The sequence below is a fragment of the Polistes dominula genome, unplaced genomic scaffold (genome assembly GCF_049000335.1).
Source record: "Polistes dominula isolate Pdom_NZ unplaced genomic scaffold, Pdom_raw_medaka contig_31, whole genome shotgun sequence".
Lineage (NCBI taxonomy): Eukaryota > Metazoa > Arthropoda > Insecta > Hymenoptera > Vespidae > Polistes > Polistes dominula.
This window is the reverse complement of record NW_028300925.1, coordinates 7,161,637-7,177,007: the sequence shown is the minus strand read 5'-3', so window position 1 is coordinate 7,177,007 and position 15,371 is coordinate 7,161,637. Positions and strand designations below refer to the sequence as shown.

Below are 15,371 nucleotides of genomic sequence, written 5' to 3'. Positions count from 1 at the left end.
CAACTCTCGATCGTTGAGAACGTACGCAAAACCTGACACAGGTTTGCCGATTTATTAGAAACTCTTCGGTATCGAACCCTACCTTCCTGTTCTACCTCCACCCTCAATCCAGTTCTCTTCTTCCTATTTCTCTCTCTCTCTTTCTCTCTTTGAACGTCTATGGGTATCTGTGTGCGTTTGTATGAATATTCGTTTCAATTCATCATTGTTCGCACGGTAACATCAATCCTTTATAAAGTCTATGTAACTTTCAAATCATACACCTAAGTATGTGTCTATGTATTATAACTTGGTGGTACTTGATTGGTTACTTGGATTTATTTGATTCGTACTTTTACAATTTTTAGTATCTACTATGTAACACTAATGAAACTTAGATAAACTTATGTTAATGGTAATATATTTTTCTTTCGTAAAGACAACAATTTTTTGAGACAAACTTTAATCGAAATGAATATATATATCAAAGTATTTCACTTTCTTTTTTACTTTATTGTAATGATTAGATATCATGGTCATTTGAAATCTAAGTGGGCCTAATATTTCGCCCACTATCATTATAAAATGATAATTATCGAAAGAATTTATTTATAATCAGTTTGGTTCTGTAACAAGTTTCTATTTTAACGTATATTAATTTATGAAAAGAGAAAAAAAACATACATAAATGTATTACTTCGATCCAGCAGTAGTATAGATAGCTACCACCTACTACAATTTGCGTATACAACGAAGCAGTTTTCGTAAAACGTGATTAGATTACATGGGTACTCGTCGAAAACGAGATATTTCCTACGATTTTCACCGTAAAAATACTTTTGCAATTTTTCTCCGAATTTTCGTCGTTATTTAAACGTTCAGAAACATCACCACACGTTTCGTTACTTTCTGATCGTTTAAAATTCTTTTTTTTTCAAATTTTTGTTCACCTAAATTGATTGATACCCAACACATGCGTATACCTAACACACATATAAATTTTATGAATATAAATAAAAAAAAGATTGTATGATTGATTAACAAAAATTGATAAAATCTTAAGATACTGATATATATCCTTATTAAACATTTGCTGTAATATTGAATATTATTTTTCAAGATATCCAAAGACTTATTTAGTGCAAGCACAAAACGATGTTTTACAGTAGATCGACTTATCAAACGAATAATCTTCAATACATTGATATAAGACATCTCTCGACTGTTCCTTCTCGAGTAAATAGGAACGCGTTTCTCTTCAAAATACGTTACCGATGAAATCGATATCGATTCGATTTCAAAATCGATCAAAAAGCGGAAGAACGTACTTACGTAACAAAATTTTCTACATGGATGAACGAACAGTCTTACTTCTACTTGGAACTATAGTAAATAACCAAGGTACTGGTCAAAATGAAATAATCTTTTTCATAATATTTAAACGGATATTATATACATTTTATTAAAACTCAAATAATAAAAACAACTTATTAACGCGTGAACAAACATTTGAAATTATTACACAAGCAAGAAATAAATTTATTTTATGTAAATATTATATATTTATTATTATATAAAACGAAATAAAAAAAAATTCTATATAAAATATGAAAAGATAAAAGTATCTATTTGAAAATCAAAGAAATACGAAATTGTTGATAATTGCATTTAGGTTTATTTTTTATTTGTTTGTCGAGTTATTCGAATGGTTAGCGTTAAACATACCAACACGAATGAACGTAAATACGCGTCTGTTGTATCACGGTCCACGCGTGAGGGAAAGAGAGAGAGAGAAAGGGAGGGAGAGGATCGGTGAGAGTGTAGTACGTGGGTGTTGTAAGCACAAATTGCCACAAATTGGAGAAAATTGAATGAAGCTTACAGCTTAACGAAGGCACTAAATCCTTGCGGAACGACCTATCTCAACACGCGGCCCATTTTCATGATAAGTGAGGAAATGCCGTGCGCTTAAAACGCCGTGTTTCAACGAACACCGTTTACTTTGACTTCATTTTTCGAAAAACTATCGAATTTCTATTCTACAAATATGTTTATACGAACCAAATCTTCGATTCTTACTTCAAACGATACTACACTTCGATATATTTCATTTGCAATTAACTTGATCCCTGTTTTTTTTTCTTAAAAGGAAATCTATTTTCCGCCATGAATTCAGTTATAATATATTTGAACGATTTTTTTTTTTTTTATTTATTATAAAAAATGAGAATTTAATTATTTAGCATATCTTATTAAAAATAAAAAAAAAGATAGAGATAATTGGAAAATACGAAAATGAAAAAATATGATTTTGGTTGTATTTTATAAGAAGAGATAAAAAAAAAGAAAGTAGATTAAAAATAATTCGAAATTACGTGTCAAAATATTTCACATAGTTTAGTAAATAATTATATATTGTTTATGATTTAGGGGAGTGATGGAATTTAGCGGTGAGGAGAAGCCAAGATAGACGGATGCTTAAAATTCGTACTACAATCGAATTACAAGATCAACGCTGAAAGGGATACAAGAAGACAAGAAACATGATCTGATCAAGGAATTTCAAGAAGTTCAATTAAAATCTTATAAAATGTTGATCATTAATTATAAAAAAAAAATAAATGATAAAACGATAATACTATTGAATATAACCAAACATACTTTTCAACATCTTTAATCGGGTGATTCCTAAAAAACAAAGAAAATAAAAACAGAAAAAAAAAGAAAAACAAGATTAGAGGATAAAATAAAGAAGGTTTGAAAAAAGAATTATTGAAAAAAAAAATGATTACTGTGATACTTGAAAACTGCTGGAGTATATTCGCATGCCCCTACCTGGTAATGCCGAATTTTCGAGGATCGGGAGGAGAGAACAACGAACCGAAGCAAAGCATAGTGAAAGCAAAGAGGATGAGACGAAAGAGAGAAAGAGGAAGAGAGAAAAAGAAAGAAAGAGAGAGAGAGAGATAGGGATAGATACGAGAAGATACAAAGGTAGATAGAAGAGGAGTGGTGAAGGGTGAAGAGAAGTGAAGAGGAGAGAAGAGTGGAGAGAAGAGAAGAGAAGAGGAGAGGAGAGGAAAGGAGAATGGTAGATGGGAGGAAAAGGTGGAAGGCGAATGAGAGACAGGTAGTAGTGTGCAAAGCAAGCAAGCAAGCAAGCAAGCAAGCAAACAACCAAGCAACCAAGTGTATGTATATAAGAGAGAGATAGATAGATATATATATATATAGAGAGAGAGAAAGAGATAGAATGAGAGAAATAGAGAGAGAGAGAGAGAGAGAGAGAGAGAGAGAGAGAGAGAGAAGCTCGTACACTCCCGGGGAATTGTTATGTGGGCATTCCTGTTTCTGGTATGTAATATCAGAAATTCCTGTCTACCTGTGTGTCGCCTGTTATCTACCAATGCGCGTTTACGTTCGTAGTTCGAACAACGTCAGCTCAAAAGTGCTACCGTCGTTCATTAAAACTTGAAAAAGAAAAAAAAATCACGCACACCTACATACATATGTACACACATACACAAGAACAGATTATTCAAAAAAATGTGTGGGAGAAAAGAAGAGAAAAGAAGAGAAGAGAATATATCAAACGAAAATGATTATTTTTATTCGATCATTCCGATTTTTTCATTTCTTTTGATACAGCTGAACTATGATCAAGTTATGTTTCATACTAATGATGATATAAAGACTATGACTATGATGTTTTATAGAAGATTGTTATTAGACAAAGTAGAAGATCCACGTGTGTCTATCTGTTTCTCTTATAAATATGAATTTGTAGATTGATTTTAATGAGAAACTATATATTTATCTATCTATCTATTTGGATTATGATTAAAATGTGTAAAAGACATAATTTTATTTTGTTTTGTTATTGTTGTTGTTGTTGTTGGTACGTTTAATATTCAAAATGTAAATCGAATTTGTGCTTATAAAATATGATAATTTGTATGTGCATGATAAAAACATACGCGTACCTATATATTTGGCATGGCAACATTTTTAATCCACTTTTCTGATTTAATATGAAATCTTACGGGAATAATATTGTTATTGCTTGTGAATATCAAAAGATTCTTATTTTCTTTTTTGTAGATATAATTTTGTAAAAAAATTTCAAAAAAAATCACGAAAAAAACATTGTCGATTGTATATTAGAATTAAAAATTTATTGCTGCAATAAATTACACGTATTCAAATATATTTTTTATAAAAGAATTTTATATATATACAATCTAATAATTTTGTATAAATCAATATAAAACAACAACAGCAAAAATAAAACATCCTTGATTGTGTATTCTTTTAATCAAAAATGTATTGTGTAGTATTTTTTGAAATAAAAAGATAAACAGAAAAAGAAACCACTATGTAAAAAGATAAAAAGAAAAGATGGCTAACACGTCAAAAAGACATCTAGGATGTCCTCCATATATCTTTTTGAAAATGTATCAAATTTGATCTAGAGAACAAACTCGGTTCTTGTCAGCAGATAGAGGATAGTGTTTTAGCCCGGAGGCATCGGTTGCGTGCATTCGACACATTGTCAATTTGCTGGCGTTGTACGTCCCGTGTCTGTTTAAAATCGATCGTATCCAGAGCACACGTATATACATTTAACGTATAACACACATACATACACACACACACACATAAAAAGAAACACACATGTTCCCCGTGTTAGATACGAGTAGAGATATCCTACATTATTTTCGACAAATAATACGAAATATAAATTCACCATCCCCATTTCTTTCAAAAATATCATTTTATCGTTTAAAAACATATTTTACTGATCGTAAGAATAAACATAATTTTTATACTATTATTTGATAAATATGATAGAATCAAAATAGAGAATCGTGAATAATCGCAGAAGCGACGATTCGTAGAAAATAAATAAAAGATACTATTTTAAAATATATTAACATTTTTTCGTGTAACACTTTTGGTGATATAATATCAAATTCTTACAGAGGATATAATATTCAAACCCGTTTATAAGAATAAACAAATTTTTATTTAATAATAATAATAATAATAATAATAATAATAATAATAATAATAATAATAATAATAATAGTAATAATAATAATAATTCATTTTGAGTGAATAATATTAAAACAAATATGCGTGTTGTTATAACTATTTCGAAGAACAAAAGTTGAGGATGTTAGAAGTATATATATATAGTATTTAGTATTATAGTATGTGGTATATATATCTATATAGTTGAAAAGGTAGTGCCGCGTTTAGTGAAATATATATTCAGGTTTGAAGCACGTCGGAGGATTCTACCGGTGGTTCACGATTCCGCGTTGCATTCCCCAGTTATAGGTAGGTACCGACCTATCTGTTTCATTAAACGAGAGATTCCATAGAATTTTTTGGAAATACAAGCTGGAAACCATCGAGACCGCCACGAAGCGAACGTTTGTCGTTGATGTTCGCGTTCGATGTAACCGCGTTGACAAAGAGAGTACGAGAGAGAGAGAGAGAGAGAGAGAGAATGAGAGAAAGAGAGAGGTAAAAGAGAGACAAAGAGAATATGAGTGAGAGAGAGAAAGAGAGATAGTCGAAAATTTCTCGGATCGTACATCCCCGACTATATGCCAGCGACGTTAATTATACTTAATCGGATTAGCGATATATTTGCATACGCTGTACTGTTTCCGATCGTACGAGTACAACGGTGATTCCATCCACGTGTTATTATTAGGGAAAACGCGATGCACATGAGGAATATTAAAAGAAAAGCAACCGGTTGCTTAATTGATAATGATGTATATGTGTTACGATCAACACACGCGTATTCGTTTAATACTTTGTTACAATCGATATAAAAGAAAAAGAACAAGAAAGAATGTTTAAGTTTAAGGTAATTTATAAAATAGCATTTATGTATTTATTATATAGTTTTGTATAAAAAATAAAATATATTATTCAATTAATAAATGCATTTATATGTATTTATCTAAATATATTGAAGTATTTTGTAACAATTGAAGAAAAGGGAAAATATTTTTTTTCTATTGGTAAATTATAAAAGAAAATTGTCTTAATTATATGATTTAAGTAAAGTGTAGTTTTGTATAAGAAAGGTATTATAAAAAAAATATAATCTAATTGATAATGAAACATTTAAATAATTATTTAACACATTTTGAAATTTGTAAATCTTAGAATATAAATTTCTAAAAATCTTCGAATGGTATTCCTGTTTATTAGTAAGATATATACGTATATATGTATAACACAAAATCTGATAAATATCAAAAATTCTAAAAATCCTAATTCAATTTCATATACTTGAAAAAAAAAAAGAAAAACATTGTATCGACTGACCAAAAACATCTCACTTATCCCGTCACCTATCTCTCACATTTTCTCTCTTTGTCGTCGTTAGAAACGCGACTTCCGTTTTTGCTCGACGGACGGCACGTTATATAAAAAAGGGTAGCTATTGAATTAAAAGGACGTAGGCGAATAAAGCGAGTCGACTGGGGAGGGTGGAAAAGCAGCACGGCGTACGTACTGCGATAACACACACACACACACATACACACACATGAGAGTAGGAGAAAGATAGAAAGAAAAAACGTAGAATTGTGGTGGAAGGTGGAAGAAGAGGAGAGAAAGAGGTGGTTAAAAAGAAGAAGAAGAAGAAGAAGAAGAAGAAGAAGAAGGAGTAGGAGGAGTAGGAGTAGGAGGAGGAAGAGGAGGAGGAGGAGGAGGAGGAGCAGGAGAAACGAGAGAGAGAAGAAGGAATTTCTCTGTCCTCTTCTTCGTCGTCTATTCAGAACCATTTCCAAACCCCTCAATGCCCCTTATCCACTAACATCATCTCCTCATTCTCCCACCCTCTATTCGTTCACAGCCAGTTCGCCAAGCTCGCCGGCCATAAAAATAAAATTTCAATAAATCTCCGGGTAGCGAAAGCTAGTGGGGCATTCAGAGGGCGGGCTACTCGCTCATTGGAGCTACAGTCCCTCCTGGTTGCCGCCTACCGCAAAACAAAGATACCCCAAGTAGGAAACTCTAACCTGAATAGAGTTTACCCCCCTGGATATGGACACGGGCCTGCGCGACCGGCTGCCAACCAACGTGTAGGACCCGCGATTCCAAAATTCTTTACTCGTTACACTACCTCCAACGTCTACTCGATTTCTACTATTATATGTGTGTATTTTTCTTCCTTCCCCCCCCCCTCAAACTTCTTTTTTTTCTTCTGACTTCACCTACCCATCCCTTTTTATTCTCTCTCTTTCTCTCTCTTACTATAAGCTTTTCTTGTATTTCACATACAACAGGATTTTTGAACTAAAATACTATACTTTAAATATCCTTAACTTATTCTATCTATTTTTACCTGTTTTCTTTTTTATTTATTTTTTTTCTTTAACATTTAATTGATCAAATTTACTATTTATAATTAATTTTATATATACTCGCTATAATGATAACAATATTTTTTATTTTGCAATTTTCTAATCTAAATTATCAACTTAAATAACATTTTGTAATAAATATATAAAAATGAAGTATCATAGAGAAAGAAATTGGCTGAGATAGATATAAGAAAAAAAAAAGATAAAAAAAAATAATTTTATATGCGTGTGTACGTTGAGGATAGAGGAGTGGGGTGAGGGTCTAGTAAAATCGTGAAGGAAGTTAGTAGTAGATACGGTCCTGAGACTAGTTGGAAGGATACGGAACGATTTAATATCACGCCCCCGAAGCAAAGAAAGAGTGGGGGTATAGTACAGTGCGGATAGATAGAAAGAGGAGGAGGTGGTGGGGATGGTGCAGTCGGAGTCGGAGGGGAGGGGTGGAGGACGGACGTGCTAGGGACGATCGAAGAGGTGGGGGAGTTTGGATATGGCAGCCAGGCAGTCCGCTGTTTGCCTTGCTGAGGCACGGGCCGTTTTTCCTCGGCCTAGCAAAGAACTAAACATTATTTGGAATAAGACGAGGAAACGCGATAACAACAACTATTACTACAAACCGGATTATCTTATATCCCCAATCGACCAACTGTTTCTTTTTAATAATAATAATAATAATAATAATAATAATAATAATAATAATAATAATAATAATAATAATAATAATAATAATCATAATAATAATAATAAACATAATAAAAATAATAATATTAATAATAATAACATTAACAATATTAATAATAATATTATTAATAATATTAATAATAATAGTAATAATAATAATATTAAAAGTCCCTCAAAGAAGGGCACGGTGCACGCAATAGACGCGTGGATTTTTGGTTCCGCGTACTGTGTTGGAGCCACGCTCCCCGGGTGCGGCATGATAAACAATATCTCACTCGGTGGTTCCGTACACGGTATTCCCGGTAAGTACTCCATATTCTTAATTTTATTTTAAATAATTCCTCGTGTGTTTGATAATCTTGTTAATCCAACAAAAAAAAGGAATAATCAGAATTATTTTGACTGAAATGTTTAACTTTAATTTGCTCGGTAAAATATTTGTTCTAGCGTTTTGTTTCTTTTTTTGTTTTTATCAAGCAAGGATTATATTATACCTTTTTCTTATTTGATGATTTTACAAAAATAAAAAAAAATACAATTAACACCTTCAATTTGATAAGGGTTTTGTTTAATACCAAATATTTTAGGTATTCGGGTTGTTTGTTGTATGATAATAGAATAAATCTTAACTATTTGTTTTATGGTTACTATAAAAGAAGAATTTTGCTAGTTTTTGTTCTGTGATTTTGTCTGTGTGATAAAAGAAATTTTTTATGGTTTCAATGTTGGATAAATTAAACTAGCTTCTTTTTGGTGATTTTAATGAACTAAATAATTGATATTTGCTTATTTTTTGTATTCATTAGATAAAAGAATAGATCCAATTATTTGCTTTCTCTTATTTCTATGAAGAACAATTTGTGATTATTTATCAATAATTTTTTGAATTAACAAGAATCTTATAAAATTTTATAACTAACCATAACATAGATTATCATAATTTATTTGAAATAGGTTTACTTAAAAATTGTGTTCAGTGAGGTTAGTCAAAATAATTTGTAAGATCAAATTGATATGTGAAAATTGTGATACAAACATTTGTGTTTAAAAAACTTTTTATCACATCATTAATCATTTGAATCTGAACGAGATAATAAAAAAAATTGATTAAAATCATGATTTACGTGATGAAAATTCCTTGGTTTTATATTATTAATAAAAGTGTCGTTGAACAATGATTAAACTACTTAATCTAATTAAATAAACGATATGTGTGAAAGATTCAATTATTAACTAGTTAACAATGAATTATTTTTCTATATATATGTACTATATTTTCTATATATATGTATATATTTTCTATATATATGTTCTATGTATATGTATACATATGTGTATACGTATGTATATATGTTTATTGTATCTTCAGCTCGCTCTTTCGTATAAATTTAAGTAACAATTGGAACATTGTCTTTGAATAAAACTGTGCAAAAGTTCAGTCAGGTTTAATAAATTTTTCTAACTTAGGATCGATATTACCAACGTCATAAACGAATCTCTGATTTGTGATGCAACATAAATACCTAAAAGAAAAGTCAACAGCAATCCGTTTCAAAAGTGTAACTAATATTGATTATCGGTAATGTCACAGTATAATTTTTTGTTGAATTGAAGAAATTATCTTTACTTTCTCTTTCTCGTTTAATTTTGTCGAAAATCAGTAGTTCATTTTTAGTTTCAATCGTCACCCGTCGGATAAGATTACCAACCTACACGATCAATTTTTTAAGTAATTATAAAAATATATATTCTAATTTCAAATGATCCGACGCAAAGATTTCATTTCGTTTTTTATTTATATTGAATACAATTTGTATTATTGGTTATCTAATCTAATATTTCAAATCGAACAATTGAATTAGATACAATTTGAATTTTTGTTCGGTCTGTAGCAAATTTTCATTTCAATTATTGATACAATTTTCATACAATTAATATAATAATATCTGAGCAAAATAATAAAAATAGTGTCTATCAATCTTAACAATAAATTAATATAAAATAAATTAATATTTATAGAACATCTAATCTAATAATTTATATAAGAAAAAACATTCTTACAAGTACGAAATCCCCTCAAAAAAAAACAAAAACCTAGATTTAACAATAATTATATTATTTCCAAGTCGATTGAAGCAAATGTCTACGGTTGGGACGGGACAAGAACGTTTAGGTACACTAAACGGTAATGAAATTAGAAGGAAAAGTTTTTGTGGTATATATATATATATATATATATAAAAGAAAAAAAAAAGGTTGTTACGTAAGGGGGTAGGTTGTAACGGGTGAAACAGAGCAAAAGAGTATATATATGTGTGTGTGTGTGTGTGTGAGAGAGAGAGAGAAGGAAATCCTCGTGGCCGCAACACGTGGTCGCCCAAGGAAAGCGCTTCTCGAGTTTGATGACCTTAATTACCTCAACACTGATTACATTAGGCGAGAAGTTAAGGAACGATTTAGTGAGAGTTAGGATGTTGTCGGTGGTGCAAACTGCGAGGAAAGTGTTAGACTTTGAGAACGAGACTATAATAAAAAAAAAAAAAAAGAAACTTCTATCTTTTTATTACCATGAAAATTCTTTTATTATATTTAATTATTTTATTTATTTTCCCACCCACCAAGAAAAAACAAAAAAATCAAGGATAACTGAAAATGATCAGTAGATTTGTTTAAAACGTATTATACTTCGTTTGTCACTTGGAATGCTTTTTATCCTCGAGGGTTCGTTACTGGACACTTGGATTATTTATTCATTCATTCATTTATTTATTTATTTATTTATTTATTTATGTTTCCTATAAACGAGATGATGTTCGAATATCGTGTTTTCGAGTGTATACTTGAGATATTTTCATGAATATCGATATTACTCGTAATAAATTATTCGAGTAGCTTGAGATAAATCGAATTTAATCGAATGTAATATGAAATAATGATATTCTCATTTATAAATGAATATCATTTACGTTTACGTGTATGTATTAACATGTTTGGTATTTATTTGTTTCGTATACTTTTGTATTCAATTGTATTACTAGTAGGTGGGTGTAAATTTCGTTTCGGATTTTTGTTTTTTTTTCTGCTCTGCTGTGTGATCGTCGTAAATTCGATTTTGATTTATGAGAATGATTTTTTTGTTCGATGTAAAAGAAGATGTTTCTAACTCTTTTGATAAAATTTGGTTTTTCCTTGCTTTCTCTCTCTCTCTATCTCTTTCTCTCTCTGTGTTTTTTCCCGTTTTTCTCGATTTAAAAAATATTTTTTTTCTTCGAATGGATTAAACGTCAACGTTGTATCTGGTGGCACTATGAAAGTGCATTCGCGATTGTGACAACTGAATAAATACGTCCGTCATAATATTCACGGGGAATAATTTGATTTATGAATTTATTATTCAGTCACTTTGAAGCTGCCGCCTGTCAATCGGGAAATATAAAAACGCCGATCAACGTGCTGAATACCCTTACCATTATCTGTATTTTTTTTTATCCAAGCTCCCAACCTACCAGCTTGAACAAATTTTCTTTCGATGAATATTCGATTTTCTAGAGAAATAGAATATATTTTCAACTAACGGAAATAAAAGGAAACGATCTAAATATAATTTGGACAAATCGTAAAAAAAAAGAAAATTCTTAAGATTTTTATCTTTTTCTGTTTTTTAAAAAAAGTCTCCCTCTATTTTGTTTATATTTTATTTCTTTTTAAAATTGTTTTAACTTATAATTTTAATAGTGTTCGTTTCACAGCAAATATTATTTTTAGTTTTATTACATTGATAAGCCTATAATTGTACGATGTAAGAATTTTTCTATCGTATTAATAATTCATTGTAAAATACAAATCGCAAAATCAAAGATTATTTGTTTTAAAATAATCTTTGTGTAAAAATTTTCTTGACTCATTAAGTATCGCTAAGTATTAATCTTTCGCATAACTTTTCATTCCAATTTAGTTTCGATTTGTAATTTAGAATTAAGTGAATCATCATCTACCGATTTTAATAAAATAAATGAGAAAAATGTGAGCGTTTGTAATTAATGAAATAATTGGAATTAAATCGACGATACAATAAAGATCAAAGAGACCTCTGCCGAATTTTCCGTTCGTTGAGGATCCACTCATAAACGTCGGGATTTCCAATAAAAGTGCTCATAAAAGTAAAAGAGAAATAAGGACCGGTCGTAAAGTTCATTCATACGAGAATACGAAGAGGTTTGCCTTTCATTCAGAAGAACTTATTTCTCTACCTGGTGGTCCTTTTTATATTATTTCATATTTTATTTTTTTTATCTTTGTATTGTGTTTATTCTTTTCTTTTCTTTTCTTTTTCTTTTTTCTTTTTTAATCATAGAAATGATCACTAAAATTTTAAACCCTTTTTTGAAAAATCTTTGGTGAAGAAAATAAATAAAAACAATTTCTATAGTTTTTTAAATTAAATACAACGTTATCTTACATTTCCAAAGTTTTTCTTTTTCTTCTTCTTCTTCTTCTTCTTCTTCTTTTGAGAGAAAGAAATTCGATCACCTTTCGTTGCAATAAAATAGAGAACACGATAAAGTACTTTGGCTGTTTACGTTCGCGTCTCGCATAACAACGTTCGCCACTCTTTTTAGTTTTCGCTTGTGTTTTCTCTATGCGTATGTGTATACGTGTGTGTACATGTGTGTTTAGTTGTGTGAGAAACGAAGATAAGTACTCCCCGGATGCGTTTGCAAAATTAATTTCACTATCCCTTACTGACGTCGCCAAGGTTTTTTTTTCTTTTTTCGAGAATGAAAGTACGAATTTTATTTTACCTTCCTATTATATTGTTTTTGTTTTATTAACAGAAAAAAGAAAAAACATCAAAAATAATCATTTTTCTCACAATTAAAAAAATTTCATGAAACGATCGAAGCAACATTTATTTTAAACAAATTCATTTCAAGAGTTTTAATCGAGTTGTGATTTGTTTTTCCCGTAATTTACAACGAGTTTTCTTTTCTTCTTTTTTTTTAATTGTAAAATAAATCCTACGCAAAATTGTTAGTTATTGTTCGACAAAAATTCAATAATTGTTCGTCCACGTGAACGTAAACTCGATTAAATATAAAACATTAATTTTATTTTATACCCATGATGAATATTATCAGTAAAATAAAATCATCAATAATTCATCGCGTAAAATCAAAGTAAAAAAAAAATAAAAAGAAGACAAAATTACTTGTGAAATCAATGGCGAAGTAAAGAAAAAAAACGAAGGAAGATTTTTGTTGAAACGATCATGAGAGCACCCATTCGTTAAGGTCATTCGTTTAACTTCGTATGGGCGTTCCAATGGTAGGTTACTCCAATACTTTCCTACCGGCTTTCCGCTCGCGTGGGCGTGCTGTTTTTTTTTCTTTACATATACGAGTGAGCGAACATATTCTACATATATATTTATACGTGTGAGTGTGAGTACGTGGCCCTCCGTGAAGGTTTGGTGTACGAGTCTTATAGAAGCCGGAGGCCGGTGACGATTCTCGCACTTTCCTGCTAAGTGATCCGTGTGCCCCTCGGTCGGCTTCTGCTCCTATACAAATTTAAACTACATAGAGCAGAAGACGACAAAGAGCGAAGGGAAGACAGAAAAAGAGAAAGAAAAAAAAAGAGAAACAGAAATACACAAATACTAGGATAAAAAAACCGAACGGTGGAAGATTTTGTTCTTTTCCCTTTTTTTCTCGTTCGCAGGAACGAAGGACCTTCATGCTCAAGATTTAAAACGTCACGATAAGTTGGACGGGGTAGTAAGACTGAGCTTGGGAAGCGGACTATCTGCTGGCGGTGGCCTGCTTCATCAGGAATTAACCATGACTATGCCTGGTGCAGGTGAGAGAGAAAAAATTGAAAATAAAAATAAATTGTTAAGAATATATTCAAGTATAAAACCATAGAGAGTAAGTTTTTTTTTGTTAGACTACGAAGCGTATGATCTCGAGTATGTTTCCAAGACGATGACGTAATACCTATCTTCGAGTTAGATAGAAAAAAAAACTAACATGCGTTAGAAACAAGTTAGAAAGATTTCTAAGAAGAAATCGTGACGCGAGTTTACGTTAATAGAAATAGAAATACGAGAATAACGAGTAGTAAATTTCTATATCATTGCTTCGAAATAGTACTCGTGATGTTTCTAAATTTCAATGATTTATAATATATCGATTAAATAAAAAAAAATAAATCAATATTTGCAAAATTAAGCCTAATTTTTGATACAAAACGTGATAAATACGCTAACCTATTTTTTAATGCTATTTATTTATTTTTTTTTATTTATATACGAATATTTTCTAAGTTCAATGTAACGAAAGATAAATTGAATATAAATTTGACACCTTTAACTTTTATTTTTTTGTTTGTTTATAATACATATTATTTATTGTAAAATATTTAATATTAGTTGAACGAGATAAAAAATTCACGTCTTATCTAGGTACGTTTATCATTCATCTCTATAAATTTAAAGCAACGCGAATTTTCTTACTTATTCAATATTAATCCTTTCACGAACGGTGCCAGATTATATCCACCAAATATTAGCACTGAATTAGTTGGCAGGGACATTTGCAATAACGATAAGCGAATTAAACATGTTGGTTTAGTATATTCGTCTTACAACGACACAATAACCGTCGCGAAAGAGTTAAATCTAAATGTTAAATAAAAACAAAATATATTAGTAATATTAAAATATTTTTTCATTAGTAAAAATGTAAATAATATTAATAAATTTGATCTCTTCAAACATTGATATATTGATTTAATTAATTATGGGTTTGTAATTTAACAGGAAGTGCAACAGCGATCGGACAAGGTGACGAGAAGCCGGTTAAACAAAAGCGACATCGGACGCGTTTTACACCTGGACAGATTAACGAACTTGAAAAGTGTTTTACGAAGACGCATTATCCTGATATCTTTTGTCGAGAAGAAATTGCCAGTAGAATTGGCCTCACTGAAAGTCGCGTGCAGGTGAGCTGAAATGAGTTAGGTATACTCCCTTAAAATACTTGCTTTTACTTTATTTTATTGTTTTCGTTTATTTTATACCAATCTACTTATTATATTATTATCTTATAATTGTTTACAAATGAAGAAAAAATTATTCGAATAATTTTGAGATCAAAATTTTAAGTTATACATAAATAATATATATAATAATATAAATTATGGTTCGAATAATTAAAAATTTTCAAAATGTTCGATAAACTCATTAAAAAAAAAATATTAAAAAAAGGAAGAACATGTAGCAGTTGATTAGAATGATAAATAATTGAAATATTAATT

At 30.2% G+C, this 15,371-nt stretch overlaps 1 protein-coding gene across 1 annotated transcript in view; it reads left to right on the top strand.

Annotated features, from left to right (window-relative positions):
* The first annotated feature begins 7,863 nt into the window (after positions 1–7,863).
* otp (orthopedia homeobox) overlaps positions 7,864–15,371 on the top strand; it is a 34,643-nt gene continuing 27,135 nt past the window's right edge. Inside the window, exons 1-3 of the mRNA XM_089171175.1 lie at positions 7,864–8,356; positions 13,776–13,913; positions 14,875–15,056. Coding sequence (XP_089027301.1) covers positions 7,864–8,356; positions 13,776–13,913; positions 14,875–15,056 — 813 coding nt within the window. The remainder of the gene's footprint in view (positions 8,357–13,775; positions 13,914–14,874; positions 15,057–15,371) is intronic.